Below are 18,175 nucleotides of genomic sequence, written 5' to 3'. Positions count from 1 at the left end.
ATTTTCTGTTCAGGCAACTGAAGACCTTAAAAAGAAGATCTTTCAAATTTATTTCCCAATGAGACCCTTCATTTATTTACCATCCCATTATCAGTTGGTGTTTGAGGATCACAAGGTCCATACCACTGTCTAGAGATGATAGACTTTAAAACATCTTCTGTTCATGGTTTTTCAGATGGTAGAGCACCTTCACTCATTATCTCACCAAATATGGTGGCTCCATGGAGTAAGGTCTCATGATCTCAGTGATTTTCTGCATTGGGATTGCCTTTGTTATTTTCATTTTATAAATTAAAACCTGAGCTTCTAGAGATTAACCTGTTTAGTCTGGGCTGCATGGCTAATAGGTGAGCTAGGTTTGGTGCCCAGATCTGTTTGAATCTTAATAACATACCCACCCACCCCCACCCCGCGATACTGTGTTCTTCTTCATTTACTGAAGTGAATGAGAGTTGACTCCCTTGTTCAATGGATGTATGAGAAGGAGAGGACATCCACTCTGCAGACACAGGTATTCTATTTATCATTCATCTGATTAGATCTTGTTGGTAATAAGCAGGTACTTGTTACTGTACGTTCAGAAGCCAGGTAGATTGGGTGGTAGTTAACTAATTCCACACATTTTTGGGATACTCTTAATATGAGGCTGATTCTCTCAGAGCCACTGGATACAAGGATGGTTTCCAGGATGAGGTGGATTTTGAGCCGGGCTAGAAGGGAACCGAGGGATGGAATTTGGTAGCTAGTACGGGGAGCGTTTCTTGGCCAGTCCCAGTCTGGTGATTGGAAACTCTTTGCCCATACAGGGCCTCATCTTACAGTTGGGTTGTAAAACCAAGGGTCTGTAAAAGTCTGTGGATTATGTATCTGGTAGCTTCTGGGGCTGTATCTTGGCCCTTGTCCAGAGTTGGTAATTCCATCCTGCTGAGCTCCAGTTGACCAAATGAGAGAGCCTAGACGTGGAATTCTTCCCTGAAGTAAGTGAATAAAAACATGGGAGCATTTAGAATAGCTCCTGTGCTTCCTGAGTGGATGAATCAATTGATGCTGGTTAATATTGCATTCCCCACACAACAAAGGAGTTGCCACCCTTAGCTTTAGGGGTAACTTGAAGGGGTTATCTGCAACTCTGCTACCTTTCTTATAAGGCTGTCTACCACTTGTTGAACTAACAGGAACATTTTCTGTTATGTCAAGTGAGCTAAAACCTTCTTTAGGACTTCCACAAAACAGGTCCAACACCCTGCCTGTATGTAACACCTTCAGAAGTTGTTTGGTGTTTGAGGACATTAAGCTTGGTGATTATGATTCAGAAAGATCTTACCAGTTTTGAGTCACTGACTAAGACTAAAAATAATGGAATTTAGTAGAATAAATATAAATTCCTGGTGTTAGCTCCTAAACCAATTGATCAAGAGTCGGAATTTAGAAACAGCACTTGGAGGATGGGGGCTTAATTTTATGGATCATAGTCTTCCTCTGAGTGTCATTTACTGAAGATTGTGTACACACTGGGCTGGGCAAGACGGGTAGTGTAAATTGTATCTAGTCAGGAACACAGTCAGGAGACTGGGGGCTGCTCTTGTCATACCCAATCTACCCATATTCAGGGTAGATTTGCTTCCCATGGCATGGATAGACCTCAAGGATTAATGGGTAAAAGTTAACCAGGAGATGGATTTTATTCTAATAGATGAAAGAATTTCAACATGTTAGTTCAAAGGAGCTAGTATTGGGAAGGCAGTGGGTTCCTTGTCATCAACTATGTTCAAGCGTACATCCAACAACTAGTTGATGAGATGTGTCAGAGGGGACTTCAACTATTGGATTAGGAGTATTGTGTTTTGGTCTGGAGTCTCTGAGGATTTCAATTATACAGTAATGATCTTTTTAAAGTCGAATAACTTTCCCCTGGTCCCCTGGATTCCACCCTTCTACCATAGTAGTTGACTGCCGGACATGTCCACAGTTTAATCTTAAAATATGGCTCCCTGGAGAGAATTCATACTTCTGTGAGCTGCCTGGAGCTGAAGAACTGGCCTGTGCTTTTGTAAATGTCTGGTTTTGTTTGTTTTGTTGAATTAGGGGCTAAGGTAGAGAAGGAAAATATTGGCAACTAGCCACTGCTCAAAGAATTCACACATATTCTTATAATTTCTCTAATGATACTTCTTTGGAGCTAGAACAGACTATCATAGAGTTCAACTGGAATTTTGTACGATTCTTAGACCCAAACCAGGAAAAAAGTGTAATAATTTGAGAATTCAAAAGGCCCACACTGCAGGCCTTATAGAGTTCGTCTAGGGGTCAGTCACAGAACCCTTTCTTGTGGCATAATTTATACCTTTAACATTTGGCAGTTTTTAAAGTCCTGTGTCAATGTACATGTGTTGGTAAGAAGTAGTAAATATTTTGCTGACAAGTTCTTTGAAAGATGGATCAGTGGCAGCGTTTAAAGGCAGACAGCCTGAGAGTTTCTTTTATCCAGGTGCTCCCAAATCTAAAAAGCTGTCAGGGTACGGAGCCAAACGCACCCACTGGTTACACCATTTATTGTTTAATGTTCCTGTGTCTCCGAGTTTCTGCACCTGGGATCTGTTGATATACACAGTGGGGGATGGCAGGGGAAAGGAGTTCAGCTGGGAGAGCAAAGGAGAAGAGGCAGGGTGCTTGCTCTCAGAGGTGACTGACCTGGGATACAGAGCAGAGCCTGGTACCTAGTGGGGCCGCTTGCATCTGCTTCCCTTCTGGCTGCCTCTGTTGTAATGTTGCATGAACTTGAGTTGGCAGAAGCGGATGGAATGGTGGTTGCATCCGCTGAGCTCTCTCACCCTCCTCAGGCCCTGCACCTCCCTTCTTCCTATCAGTCCCCCAGAGCAATTCTTATCCCCCTTATTTGTTTTGAATGCGTGATCTGATGCCTTTTCAACAAAGGAATATTGATATTTTAGTGTGCAGACAGCAGGGGGTACTGGATTAGATCATTTTCACATTGGTGTTGGTGCCAGTTTGACATTTGTTTGGAGAGCTTATCCCTTTATGGCCATAGGTTACATGCATAATTTAAGGGGAATAAATCTTTGCAAAAGATTTCTTTTGGTTCTGTAAATCATCAGTGGTGCAGAAACATAAATGAAAGTCTCCCGCACAGTTTTCATGTGATCAGGAATTCCAAGGAGGCTCCCAGATGAAGTAGTCCATGTGGGTATAAAATGTTTTTGCAAATGTACTGGCCTCTTGTGGTAGTTGTTTCAGGGAGGGCAAGAATCGGGGACAACTTGGTTCCTGCTTCAAGGTTATAATCCAGAAGCCGAGAGTGGCAAAGTGACCTGACTGTCCAGGGTAAAAGAAAACCCTGTGGATAAATGCTATAGGATAGCAGGTCCAGGTCTGCTGGCATTGCTATCTGTAGAATGAGTATTTGTGATAATCTCCCTCCTTCTGCCCGCCATTCTGCTGCCATCTTGCATCCTGGTGATCCCAGTGACAAATTCTGGGATGGTTTGACATTTCAGAGTTATCATACCAATTGCCACAGTGAGGCAGACATCTTTTGTTTTACACTTTTTTCTTTTAAACAACTTGTTCTGAAGATCTGATTATTATCGAGCAAAGTGCTTCTAGTAGATAGTAGGTACTTAGCAAATGGTTTTGCATGATTCATTGTGAACTTGCAATTCAGAAAGTACTATTCTCAGATGAAAATTTCCTGTCATCTGTGAAGATTATCCAGCTTCTGCCTGCTGTTGCATTTCTGTATGAGTGCCTAACATGATACATAAAGAACAAAAGCCACTTAGATCTCAGAATTCCATCTTCTCTCTTAGGAGTTATTCTCCAAGCAAAGCTGGCGAATGGAGAGAGTGCAGCAGAACCAGCAGGAGCAGTGTATTGATGGCTACCGTGTCCTTATAATACTATCTTTCGGTTTCTCTCTTAGGTTTATTTTCTTGAAAAGGCTCCAGGCTTCGGCTTGGAAAATCCAACCGCCAAAATTGAGCCCAGCAGCTGGAGCGGCAGTGAGAGCCCTGCCGAAAACATGGAAAGGATGAGTGACTCTGCAGATAAGCCCATTGACAATGATGCGGAAGGGGTCTGGAGCCCCGACATTGAGCAGAGCTTTCAGGAAGCCTTGGCTATCTATCCACCATGTGGGAGGAGGAAAATCATCTTATCAGACGAAGGCAAGATGTATGGTAAGTGATTCAAATGCTCCTGGGAAATGCTGCAACCCACTTTTGTGATTAAGAGATTATCATAACTAGCCTTCTACTAGGTGAGACACATTCCTTGTATGGGGTTGAATGATCTTTGTAGAATTCTAGTTGGCCATTCAAGGGACTGAATCTCAACTGAAGAGGAGAGTCAGTAAAGGACCACTGGGAGATCATTCCCTGGGGCTTCCTTTTTTATATCAAAAGCTCTCAAGGACTCCTTAGGAACTTAGGTAGTTGCAGTGGCACATGCAGACACCAGACATGGAGACTAATTCTTCCGAATGCATGCCCCATCTAAAGGAAGTGCTGCCACTTAGCTCCAGATAACGGACTGGAGCTGCATAGCACTGGAGCCACATGCTGCCAGATCTAGCAAGCTAGATGTTTACATGTGAAGTCTACTCATTTTTAAAACCCAGCATTTTTTTTTTTTTTAAACTACATAGGCCAGATAAAACTGCTCAGGGACTTGATCAGACCTTTGAACTACCAGTTTACTGCCTTGTTACCAATCTTCAGTTGAATGGCCAGACAAGGCACTGACCCCCAGGCTACTCTCTCCAGTCTCCCTTTCTACATGGGGACCCCTCACAGTGCATTAGAAACTCCCAAGAGTGCCCAAGAGGATGAAATTGGTTGACCAGATGGCTGGGGATGCTGAAGGTGGCAGCAGACACCTATCTACTAGTCTGGGGCTTACAGGCTGGGTTTGGACCTTCCCTGCACCTTCAACTTGTACTTTTCGGCTGCTTACCTTTTGGGAAGCAGATGGCAGGTGGTTACATATACATTCTGCTTGTCTAATTGGGCACGTTGAGATGACAGAGTTTGCACAGTGGCTGAGTCTAAAGAGATGCAAACGAATAACCTAAACTCAAAGAGAACCGGCTCAGCAGCCTACTGGAGGTCGTTAACTTATCATGGGAGTGATTTATTTCTAAACAATTTGAAAGCTTTTCCATAATAGGGTGTTGTACCTTTAATACTGCAGCTCCTCTATCAGGAGCCGTAGGAGGCTGCAGACCAGGCTAGCACACACTGCTAAGGAGAAAGCAGATGGTGGTGCAGCTGCCACCAGCTGTGCCCCCACCCTGCCCTCCCCCTCTCCAATGTGGATGATGTAATGGAAACAAGGAAAATTTTGCTTTCTGCAGCATTAGAGTGTCTCTTCCTTGGCCAGTCTGTGACACACACACACACACACACACACACACACACACACACACACGCATGCATGCACGCGCGCACACACACACACACACACACACACACACACACACACACGAGGGAGAGAGAACTCAAACCTTACGTATTTGTTTTATGTTCTCATGTGATCCTTTGTAGCCAAAGAAGCTTCTTCATGTCTGGTGAAATATCTCAGCTGCTGTGGGTAGAAAGTTTCAGGGCCTCTGGTTTTCTGTGTGCTTGTGTCTTTCCTGGGCTACCCTTTCTCAGTCTGGTTGTTTGCTTTCAAGGTCTCGTTTTCATACCTAAAAATGCAACTTCCCCATTTTAAAGGCAGAGAAGAGCACTTTAATCTTTGCGCCTTCTTTGAAGCACATTTTATTAGGAGTAGTGAAGGTGACTTCGGGCCACTGTACCTTGTACAACACCCATTTGTTTACCCAGAAATTACTTTAATCTAAAAAAAACAGGCCTAATGTTGGACATGTCAGTTGGGAAGAAGTACTCCGGCTTTTCATTTCTCATAGGGAATGGCACTATCCATTTAGGAACCAGGTTTCTGGACTAGGAATAGGAACACAGTTCAAAGCAAATGTTATTTTTTTCAACTCCAGTTGTTTTCCTCCATTGCTTTTACTTTTAGCAGCCGTGGTAGATTGAACCAATTTGCCTATAACTCCATCATAAAAATCATTTTTCTGTGAAAATAATTTGTGAAAGGACACTTGATGTTAGTTTGGGGTCAAAAGCAGTAGGCTAGAGAAGAGAACTGTGAGAAGCTCTGGATTTGAGTTGTCTACCCATAGTGAACTTGAATGATCCTGCCCTTGGTCTGTGAGTTTTCTCCCTTGTACAGAAAGAGGGTAAAGTAGATGATATCTGTGATCCTCGGGGCTTGTATGTTTTCTGATTCTGGATTTGTGACTTGTCCCTCAGTAAGAGTGATCAATCTGTTGACACACAGGGCGCTGGTGTGGAGCATGTTGTTAATACTGAGGGGAATCGGATTCCGAGCGCTTCCTGAGAGTGCATGCTCTTGATGTATGGGTTCTTCTTTCCCTGAAAGCCACGTTACATTTTCTGACAGTGCTTGTGACCAACCTAATTTAAAATTGGGCAGTCATTTCGTGCGAGCAGCATTAACGATTACAACTGCAAGACTGTGTGTCCTGATTAGGGGTGCAAGAGACACATTTGCTGTGGTAGCCCTGCAGTGTCCAGGCAGCTGGCCAGTGTGGAGGAGCTTTGCTTCTCCTGATGCTTTGGAAGGGAACATGGTGGTTATCATGTTTATGGAAGGTAGAGACTGAACCCCTTAAGAGAAACTGCCTTGGGTGCCTGGGAGCTGCCTGTAACCCACCTGTAACTGAGGATGAGAGAAGATTGGTTTGAGAGCCTCCACAGTGAGCCTCCAGCCACTTGGGGATAGAGTCATGTGAGTGATGTGGGGGCCGAGCTGCTGTTCCTTGGCTTCAGGCCTGTTCCCCATCTTACCATATGTGAATCAGGACACAAACCAGACTGGTTTCTGAAGGTCCTAAGAGCATGTTTTTTCTCTTAAGCATTTGGAAAATGAAAACATTGAAAGCATTGAGGATTCCATGTAGTGAGATCAAAATAATTTAATGCCTTTTAGTGAAATACCAAGTGTTTTTGACTTGAGGGGGTTATTCCGATATTTTCTGAGCATCTGTAGAGTATTGTGATGTCACTAATCCTGAGCCTTTGGAGAGGCAAGGTCAAGTGCAGCACTGATTTATTTGGTAATGAAATCTCCTCTGTGGTTGGCAGTAGGGCAAATGCAGTCTTATAGAGGGGAAAAATGGAAAGCTCTCTTTATGATGAGGTTTGGGCCATTAGAAAAGATGGCTTAATTTTCCCTATGCTACCTGGGTCTGTGGAGAGGCCAAGCCTTTGTGTGGTTCGTCTCCATGTGGACAGATTATTTCTGCCTGCAGCACCCTATGGATCTGCAGTTGTTCTTAGGGATTATTAGAAGAAGGGTGAGACTTCTTTGACTGTTCCCAAGAGCTTGCAAGCTCATTCCCTCTCTTTCTCCGTGTTTTCTTTTTCTTAATTTTACATAGATGTTCCTCTGTGTATCCTTGCAGATAGTTGTGGAGGAGATAGCAGGGGGACAAGATGGCGGAGACATTCTTGATCAGCAAAGCTGTCTGGAATTGAATTTCATAGAAGCAGGCCACAGTTTTTAACATAAGACAGAACAAAACAGTGAATCAGGGGATTTGTCTAGATGTGTTTTCTATTGTACCTGAAAACTGTAGTCAGGCAGAGTGGTCAAGTATCTCCCATAATCAAGTTAGGGACCAGAGCTAAACATTCACTGGCTGCTTGCCTCAGAGGCATGCAAGTGTAGCATCTTAAATCTTGGCCTTTGGAATTGTTACGAAGCCTGGCCCTGCCCCTTCTAGACAGTAGACTCAGGGTAAGTTGCAACTTCCATCTCATGCTCACAACATTTTGAGGTCAATTTTGTGAGTCTCATTTTGCAGATGAGGGAGCTAAAAAGGATAAAGTGGCTTGTGCATGACCAGTCTAAATGGTACAGCTGGGTTCTTTCAAAACCGACTCTATCTGACTCCCAAACATGGGCTCTTTCCCTCCTTGCTGGAGGTCATTGTAAATAAATTCAACAAGTCAGTATTAAGTACCGCTTGTATTCCAGCCCCCATACTAGGCATTTTCAGGGATACAACAGTAAGCCAGACAGACATGATCCCTGCCCTTATGGAGCCATCATAAGTTTATTTGCAGGAAACACTGACCTGAGGTCAGGACTGTGTGCCAGAGCTTTCTGGGAAGTCTGAGGGCCTTTGAAGATGGTCACCTTCCACTTAGCCTTTTGAAGCCTGTTCTTGGCCACCAGTGTCCAGGGCACCTGGCCCAATGCTGGCAGGAAGAAAGCTTCTCAAATATCGTAGTGGGGAGGATCCTAGATCACAAGGCTGGCCTTGGTGGTAGCCAGAAAGATGTCTGGAAGATTCTGGTGCCCTGGGATCCCATAGGCAGCTAGGGCAGAGCAGTTGCTGAACAATGACTTTCTCCTTTTGTGAGCAGTTATCTTCAGGGTTCTTGCTCCAGATAGCTCCAGGGGTGCCCCTTTCTTGCTGGGATGCCAGGCCTACTGATCAGCTCTATAGCGCTCACTTGTGAGGCATAGAGAAGATGAAGAGGAGGGCATCTCTGGGTTAAGCCTCTCTAATAGGTCTTCCCCTGTTGCTTACCTGAGCCTTCCCAGCCAGGAGAGCACAAGAGTTGGACTTGCCTCCTTGCTTACTTCATAGAAGTACAAGATAGAGGAGAGAAGGGGCAGGTTCAGTGAGGTGGGGTAGAGCTGACAAGGGGATCTGAGAAGGCGTGCACACAGGCAGGCACAAATGTTACCAGTTAATCAGTGCAGGCAAAGAGGCTGACGTCTGAGGACCCCCGGCTCCTCCCAATCAGAACTGGTCAAGGGAATGTAGTCAGAACTGGTCAAGGGAATGTAGGGGCATTGCTGTGTTAGACAGTGAACTTTTCCATAGTTTCTGTGAGGACCAGGAAGGTGGCCCACATATGTGGAGGCCCCAGAGGCCCTGATGCAGAAGTGGCTGCAGACTCCAGGCCCTAGAGTACCACCAGGCTTTGGGAGAGTGAGCCTTGTGGCCTGAGCTGAACTTGTTTATCCCAGTTCTTCATCTGAACATCATGTGGCATCTGTGATTGCATCTTTCTGTTTGACCTGTGATGTGGGATATTATTTCCAGTGAATTGGCAAAAAATGGAAAGCACAAAGCATTGTGCCCTTAGAACAGGCTAGAAGCTCCACAAGACAGGGGCTGTCTTGCTGGACAGAGAAGATGTCAGTGATGTTTGTTGAGTGTATGCATGTGGGAGTTATTGCTTAAGACAAAGAAAGATGAGTAAGTAAGCCTCTGAGCTGCAAGAGGAGCTGGCTGGAAAGGAAGGGAGAAAACAGAAAAAAAGAGAGAGAAAGATGTTTGTATATTTAATGGTCTTCCTAGCCTGAGAAGGAAGAAACTCTGGTTTTTGCTCTGTGTGCTGCCAGATGTTAGTTGAAGTGGTAGGAAGGATTTCAACTCACATTGGCACCATGGTAGAGCAAGGGTTAATTCTGGGATCCTCAGAACAGATGAGTAATGGGGGATTTTGAAATAGTTTTGTTCCTGTGAGAATAGCAAAGCCAACGTCATCAGTGTTTGTGTTGGGAAAGTTTAACATAGTGGGGGTCCAGCCTACAAAGGTTTGTGCACAAGGTGTGAGCCCTTGTGCAATTCAGATAAAAAAATAGCTAATTAGGATGGCTTGAGAATTGGTCATGAGGGAGGAAAAAAAAAAGTAAGAGAGCGAATCTTAAATTAATACCAAGTTGGAAAGTTCAGCTTTTCCACAACTTTCTGTGGCAGTGGGTGAGCACTGGCATTCAGAAGACATGGATTTGTAAATCATTTAGGGAGTACTGTGGACCTGTATTGTGCTTTGACTGTGAATGGGGACTACAGATGTAGGATAATGAAGAGAACTGACCTGTGTGACCACTTACTGTGTACCAGGCACTTTCTCGTTGCTTCAGAATGTGTTGTCTTGTTTATTCCTCAGAACAAACTGACGATATAGGTTACGCCGTGCTTGTGTGCTTAGCTGCTCAGTCACGTCCGACTTTGAGACCCCATGGACTGTAGCCGCCAGGTTCCTCTGTCCATGGGAATTCTCCAGGCAAGAATACTGGAATGTGTTGCCAGGCCCTCCTCCAGGGGATCTTCCCAACCCAGGGATTGAACCCAGATCTTCTTCACTGCGGGCAGATTCTTTCCTGTCTGAATCACCATAGAACCCTTTTTGCATCCAAGAAAGCTGAGGTCCACCAAAATCAGGTTACGTGCTCAAGGCCATGGTAAATAAGTGGTAGAGTTGACATTTGAAAGTCAGCTTAATACAACAAGCGAGTTAAGACAACTAACTACAATATTGATATGGAAGGAAGTACATTGTGTACTAGAGATATCGACGGTTCACTGGTAGGGCAGCAGAAAGTGTGATTATTTATTTTGGGGAGTGCACATATCTATATTTGAAAATACAAAAGAGTGGAAGAATCAGAGTCTGAGAGGCAGATTTAGGTGAGCCAGCTTTCAGTGGGAAAAGGCCACTTGGTGTTTTTTTTGCTTTTGTAAATTTTTTGAATGTTTTTTGTCTTTAAACTTCTTTTGGATGGCAGACCCCCACCCCCCACCCCCCGTCTTTTCTGAGAATCTACAGAAAGTTGTGGATCTCTTCTTCAAGAAAAATTCAGGCTTGTGCACAGTTACAGAGTTGTTGCATAGAACATTAGGGGATTTCTAAAGCCGAGGTTTATATTTGCTACTGTGGGGAGAGAGAGCGAGAGGGGAAGGGCATTCAGGGAATTCAGGCATAAGAGAAGAGCATGATAAAGGCACAGAGTCCTGAGAGGACCCACTCTGGTGCTCTTAGAAATGAGGATGTGTCCTGGAGGGGGATGGTAGTTGAGCCTGGAAATGTGGGCTGGCAGTGTGTTGTGGAGGCCTATAGTGCCACGCCATCGTGGCTGGTGCTCATCCCGGGGACAGAGGAAGCCATTGCGTGTTTTCAGGAGAGATGGTTGTGACTCAGCCTGTGTTTGACAAAGCCAGCTTTGAAGGCGTGAAGACAAGTTAGATTACTATTGCCAAGGATGAGCTTGAACTGCAGTCCTGGTGGAGAAGCTTCATGGGTAGAACCAATAGGACTGGCTGACAGGATGTGATTTGTGAAAGAGAAAGAGGGGTTGAAGATGATTCCAGGGTTCTTTTCGCTTGTGGGCGATAGGGAGCACAGTGGGATGATTAAACGGATGGGGGAATGAAGACAAGAGATGCAGTTTGTAGAGTGGAGAAATGGGGGGAGTTGGATTTTGTTGTGTGCTGGAGTGTACTCAGGGGGCTGTCCACCTGAGGATGATCTGTGGGGTTTGAAAATTCCTGCTTGGAGCTCAGGCAGCCTGGAGTTGCAGGGGTAGTTTGGGGCCTCATCAGCAGAGAAGAGATGAGAAGGGGCGATATGCTTAGGCCCCCGTGTATTGTGGTTAGACCAGCATGAATTTTAAATGGGGTGTCTGTATTTGTGGGAGAGTAAAGAGGTTGCCTTTTTAAGAAAAAGGGAGACCCATCAGTGGTCCCCAAGCCTGATCATTATCGGCAGAAGCACTTGAAAAGCTTAAAAAAAAGAGACATAACTGACTCAAACTGATTGAATCAGAATCTCTGAGTGTGGTCTGAGAATCTTATGTTTTTAAAAGCTCTCTGGGTAATTTGGGTAATCAGGCAGGTTTGAGAGTCACTGGGCTAAACTATAACCTGGGCCCAAGAGGAGAGGGCCACATTTCTAGAGCTGGTAAAAGAAACTAATGAGCAGAGAATGAGACTGACCTTGAAACAGTCCTTAGAAAGTTTGGGGATAGGAAATGAACTGTATAATCCAGTTAGTGCCCCCTCTGTATAGAGAAGAAAGATTACCATGGCCCAGGTTTGCCATGTACAGGAACAGCCTTGAGATGGTATCTTAAAGGAAGGCATAGAAAGTTAAAGGAAGGCTTATTTTAGAACAGGGGAGAGAGACGTGGCCATTTGGTTAGTTCTGAAAGTGAAAGTCACTCAGTCGTGTCCGGCTCTTTGTGACCCCATGGACATTCTCCAGTCCATGGAATTCTCCAGGCCAGAATACTGGAGTGGGTAGCCTTTCCCTTTTCCAGGGGATCTTCCCAACCCAGGGATCAAACCCAGGTCTCCCGCATTGCAGGTGGATTCTTTACCAGCTGAGCCACAAGGGAAGCCCTTGGTTAGTAGGGGGAAAAAGTATGTAATTGAGGAATTATTTGATGGAATAGAACCAGGAAGAGACCTTAAAAGAAGGGCTTCTTTTACTTTCATGCATAATGGCAGGAGAAGGTTCAGGTAGAAGGTGCAGGGAAGGCATAGTGATTCCTGTCTTCAGATGAGAAATAAGGCCATGTGGGCTGAGGAGGGTTATGAGCTTCTGAAAAGTAGAGCAAGCTTAATAGAGATACTGTAGGGGAACTGGATATGGAGGGACAGGAGTGAGTAAAAGAATTGTGAGCAGTGGAGGAAGGGCCTGAGAGAAGTCGGAGAACATTCGTTTCTTCTTTTAATTGAAATTTTTATTGAGATAATTGTAGATTCACATGCAATTGTAAGAAATAGTGCAAAGATTCTTTGTACACTTGGTCCATTTTCCCTCAGTGGTTACATTTTGCAAAACTGTAATATCAAAACCAGGATATTAATGTCGATATATACTTCTGATCTTATTCAGATTTCCCCAACTCTACTGGTACTCGTTTGTGTATGTGTGTTTCATTAAGTTGTGTACAATGTTATCACCTGCATGGTATGTGTATCCGCACCAGGGTGATGCAGAACAGTTCCAGCACCACAAGGATCCCCAGGGTTGCCCTTTGTCACCACACCCATCCCTGTTCTGCTTCCCCCGACCTCATCCCTGACTCCTGGCGACCATGAGTTATTCTTTACTTCTAAAATGTTGTCGTTTCAAGCATGGTATCTAGTGCAGTCATACTGTATGTCACCTTTTATGGTTGGCTTTTCCCCATTCATCGTAATTCCTTGGAGATTCATCCAGGTTGGTTGTGTGTATCAGTAGCTTGTTCCTTTGATTACTGAGCAGTTCTCTAGCCTGTATGCACTGTAGTGTGTTTAACCATTCGCCTGTTCAAGGGTATCGAGTTGAGTCTAGCTTTTGGCTATTACAAATAGAGCTGCTATGACCATTTATACACAGATTTTCTAAAAAGTTCGTGCATTTCTGCTTGGCGGTGCTGGGTCTTTGTTGGTGGCGAGGGCTTTTCTCTAGCTGCGGTGAGTGAGGGCTACTCTCCAGTTGCGGCACCCGGGCTTCTCGTGGTGGCGGCTTCTCCTGTGCAGCAGGGGCTCCAGGGCGTGCGGGCTTCAGTCGTTGCGCTTCCTAGGCTCTAGGGCACAGGCTCTACAGTTGTGATGCACGGCCTAGGTTGTTCCAGGGCACGTGGGATCTTCCCAAATCAGGGATCGAACCTGTACTTCCTGCGTTACCAGGTGGATTATTTAGCACTAAGCTACCAGAGAAGCCCTATATACAGTTTTTTGGGTAAATGTAGTTTTCATTTCTGTGGGATAAATGCATTCATTGCTGGGTCAAATGGTAGTCATATCTTCAGCTTTCTTTCTTTTTTAAAAAAAACGACTCAACTGTTCTTCAGAGCAGCTGTGCCATTTTACATTCTCCCCTGCAGTCTAGGTTCTTTACATCCTCGCCAGCATTTCGTGTTGTCACTATTGTTTGTTTTAACTATTCTGATAGGTGTGTGGTGATATCCCATGTGGTTTTAAGTTGCATTTCCCCAGTGACTAATGATGTGAAACATCTTTTCATGTATTTATTCGCCAGAGAGGTGGCGATGTACAGAGATGTATATATGGAATATACGGAGAAATGTCTTTTCATGTCTTTTGTCCCCCTTTTAATTGGATTATTCTTACTGCTGAGTTTTCGGAGTTCTTTATTTTAGATATGAGTCCTTTGATATGTAGTTTGCAGCTGTGTTCTTCTTGTCTGTAGCCTATCTTCTCATCTTCTTCACATGTATAAGTGTGACATTTTGATGAGATCCAATTTATTAATTTTCTCTTTTATGGTGCACAGGCTTAGTTGCTTCACGGTTTGTACTTTTGATGTCAAGTCTAAGAACTCATTGCCTAGCCCTGGGTACTGAAGATTTTCTTCTGTGTTTTGTTCCAAAAGGTTTCTGGTTTTATGTTTTACATCTCAATCTGTGACCTTTTTTAAAATTAATTTTTGTATAATGCAAGAGTATTACTTTTGGGAAAAGCCGCTGGCATTGTTATGTGATACATATATATTTGTTCTGCTAGGGGGTTGTTGGTGTATCTAAGTTTTGACAATGTCAAGGCTTGGGGCCAGAGACACTAAAGCGCTGGTGAGTGCATGCTTGCACCAGTCTAGGTGGGGACAGGGACAAGGTGAAGCTGGAGCTGCTGACGAGTCATGACGTGTGCTCTTAGAGGCTCTGTACACACAGGAGAGGTGGCTGGACAGGAGGCTGTGGTCACGCATGGGAGAGGAAGCATCTGAGATTAGAGGTGGAGAGATTTCAAGTGATGAGTTTCGAGGTGTGGCTGCAAATATGGTCAACTGATACGAACGTGGGCGCTGGCCACTGGAGACGAGGAAGGAAGACATAGGGAGACTCATCAGCATCGGGCTGGCTAATCACGTTGATGTTGAAGTCCACTGTAGTGCACTGTGAGTTTGTAAATAGGCCTACCAAAGTAATCAGGTGTTAGGGGGATTTCCTGGAGAGGACATGACCCCACGGATGTGAATGGAGAGAATTTAATATTGATGTGAATGGCATGGGGCTAGTGAAGAGCAGGCGGCAGAACAGCCAGGCAGAAGGAATACTGGGGTTACAAGAAAACCCTAACATTTTCCACCTCTCTCTTCCCAAAGTCTTTGGCTGCTCTGAAACTTCACCTGTTTGCAGTGTGTCTGTGCCTTGTTGCTATCATCTGTAGAATGGGGTGAGAAAATCAGTTTCTCTGTATCTCTCAGCGATGTTGACAGAAAATGCAGTTATGTGTGAGAAGATATTTTGAACTAAATCCTACAAATAATGCTTTCCTGGGGTTAAGCCTGTTCCCAGCACGTTAGGAAGGTATTTTGGAGCAGCCACTCAGGAAAGCCTGCCTAGCCTACTTAGAGGGTTGTTTGGTTAAGGGAGCAATTGAATGGTATCCCCCCTTTCTGCTGTTGGAGAGGGGAGGTCAGGATACACTTGTCTGGGTCAGAGTCACAGATGATGGAAGGGATCAGTGGGAGCAGGCAGGTCCCGGAGTAGCAGCTTCCACTGCATGGAAGGCGATGGGGGCGTGGACGGCTCGAGAACCTGCCGGTTCTTAGCTGCATGGCCCTGGGTTCCAACGCCTGTCTTTGTTCTGTCCCCACTGACTTCCGCATCTAGAGCTTCAGTTCCTCTCCCCTCTAGAGCATTTTGCTTGAGATTGGGTCTTAATTTCTTACTACTGTTGTTATTTACATATATCCCATTTCTTTGATAATGAGTGTTTAAAGTGGTGATGCTGATCTCTGTAGTAAAGAGCCTATCTTAGAGAATGCTCAACACAGTAAATGAAAGTATATAAATATATTCTGGTTAGGGTCATAGAAAAAATTTGAAGGAATTTACAGCATGTAAATAGCAGTTGCTTCAGGGGATGGATTAATGGGGAACTCCATTTCTATTACATAATTTCTGTATTAATGGAGTGTTTTTTTTCCCCCCTAATAGTGAACATATGTTACTTTTGAAATTAGAGGAAAAATAACTAGGTCATTTACTTTTTTTCCTCTGATTCTGAGCAAGAAAGACTCATTAAAGAAAAATGTGGCAAATACCAAGAATGAGAAGCAGATCGTATCATCCAGGTGGACACTGGAGTGATGTTTACCTGGGGTTTGGTTGTGGGAGGGACACTGCAAGGTCCTGGTGGGCAGAAGAGGGGTACTGGGGAGGAGCTGGTGCCAGCAAGCTCTCCCTTCCATGGGTGCGTGGCCGAGGCACCGATCTGCAGAGACAGGTGGTCAGAGAGTGGGGTGCTGTGGCCAGGAAGCAGGACAGGGTGTTCTTACTATATGATTCAGGACATTGGTCCAGAAGTTCAACAGGTGCTGGATCAGTTGGATCTGTCAGTCAGCTCTCCACACTAAAAATGGCATTATTCTGACATTCATGTTTTATGGTAATATGGTGGTGGAAGAGAGACTGGAACATGTTCAGATCCATTCTTCCAGTGTCCACGTGCTCCCAGCAAGCTACTGCAGAAGAATGGACAGGCCCCACATCTCTGCTGAGCCAGTATTTATCGTTTCATTTGTACTGTAGGGCGGACAAGCTTTATTCTTGGAGGGCTGCGGGCCTGTCTTTTAAGAATGTCGGTAGTCTTTTTAATGGTCCTGTTATTCTTTGTAACAGATTCCTGGCAGGTAACCTTGTACTTGTGTTGCCTTTAGGCAGAGGTGGGTGGCTTTTAGAGTATGAAAACACTCTGGAGACTGTACAGAGTACTATAAATTCTCCTTTGATTGTAATCATTTGATTTAATCACAGGTATATTTCATTTACCTGATGTTTACCTGCTATGCCTTCACTGCAGATTATTTCATCTGCCCACCTTCCCTTCTCTCAAATGCTTCAATTCCAGGTATATCATAAAATCAAATTGTTCTTCAAAATCCACATGAATATTATTTCTTTAAAGCCTCTTGCTATATCAGAATACACCCCTCTCCTTTTTATCCTTTTAGAATGCAGTCTGAAAGGTGTGACAGTGCAATTTCCTGCCCAGGACATTTAATTTATTAAAAAAAAAATTTATATAATGTTGTGGCTTTTTTGACACCCTGCCCCCCAGCAGTGAAATTGGTCATTAGCTCCCTGTTTCTATAGACACTGTTCTTTTTGGAATGGCTGCAGCAACTTTTTAAGTTACCTTCAAAGCAAGTGCTATTGGGGAAATGTAATTGATCACTCCCCAAAGCTTTGAAGCATCAGGGTAATATTGAAGATATGTTAATAAGCTGAGTCATGCCCCCCCCACCCCCACCCCGACCCCAGCCATTTGCAAAGGTCCCAATTACTCCCTCTGTACCTACCCTTTTCCCTGGGTCTGCCTCTGTGCTCCATGACTTGCTTGCTGTTGTGCTGAGATGGGTTTTGGCAGCTGTCTCTTAGATGAATGGTTCTGTTACAAACACGGTAGCTTCTGTGACTGCTTAAAAAGATTGTTGTTTATGACTGCTTTTTATTGAGAGATGTTTGGTGCACGTTAATGTCCTGATAAAGACATTTGTACCTATAAAGTAGCCACTGCCTTACACGTATTTGATTGTGAATAAGGTGCTGGGGCTGATGACATGCCAGATGTGAGGTATTGGATTGCATGTTTATTCAACTGTCACTGCAATCTCTGTACTCGGATGTGCCTTTGTGTTTGCTGTCTCACGGCAACACACCGAATGCGGTGGCGGTACGATCCTGACTATGGAAGATGCTATTTGGGTTACTTGGATCGTAAGCCATGAGTATTAGGAAGCATTCTCTCAGTCCCCATGTGTCCCGAGACAGCAGTCATGAACAGTTGTTAGGTGAAGGGAATTGCCAGGTGGGATGACCACATGCACTGGGATAGGGGCCTTTTGAGATGGACAAATCTTAGGTCTGGACTGACCAGGGCAGGCATTGTGACAGGGATTAATAATAATAAATAATCTATCCAGTGCTTGCAATGTGCCAGAAACTTTTCTAAACACTTAATATCAACTCATTTACGCCTCATTACAAATCAGTAGCCACCATTATTATTCCCACATTAGGATGAGGAAACCAAGGCCTAGAAAGGCTCATTAAATTGCCCAGGATCATATAGCTTAGAACTCCTGAAGTCAGGACATAAACCCCATTCAGCGTGGCTCCAGTATCTGAGCTCTTAACCACCATCTTCTGCTGCCTCTGAGCTGTGACAGAACAGGAACCTGAGGGTCTCTGGACCATGTCCATGTCCCTACGTTGCTGCCTTGTTGTGTGGAAGAGAGTTTTGGTTCCAGGTAAACAGTGTAAAAGGGAGAATGGGCTTTCCTGGTACCTAGGATAGTCTTCATCC

At 44.5% G+C, this 18,175-nt stretch overlaps 1 protein-coding gene across 1 annotated transcript in view; it reads left to right on the top strand.

Annotated features, from left to right (window-relative positions):
• TEAD1 (TEA domain transcription factor 1) overlaps nucleotides 1-18,175 on the top strand; it is a 259,923-nt gene that overhangs the window by 82,967 nt on the left and 158,781 nt on the right. The window contains exon 2 of the mRNA XM_052652610.1: nucleotides 3,941-4,196. Within this exon, the coding sequence (XP_052508570.1) occupies nucleotides 4,040-4,196 (157 nt within the window). The 5' untranslated portion in view covers nucleotides 3,941-4,039. The remainder of the gene's footprint in view (nucleotides 1-3,940; nucleotides 4,197-18,175) is intronic.

This window comes from Budorcas taxicolor, chromosome 15, assembly GCF_023091745.1.
Source record: "Budorcas taxicolor isolate Tak-1 chromosome 15, Takin1.1, whole genome shotgun sequence".
Taxonomy (NCBI): Eukaryota; Metazoa; Chordata; class Mammalia; order Artiodactyla; family Bovidae; genus Budorcas; species Budorcas taxicolor.
Note: the sequence above shows the minus strand (reverse complement) of the source record. Positions and strands in the feature narration are given on the sequence as shown.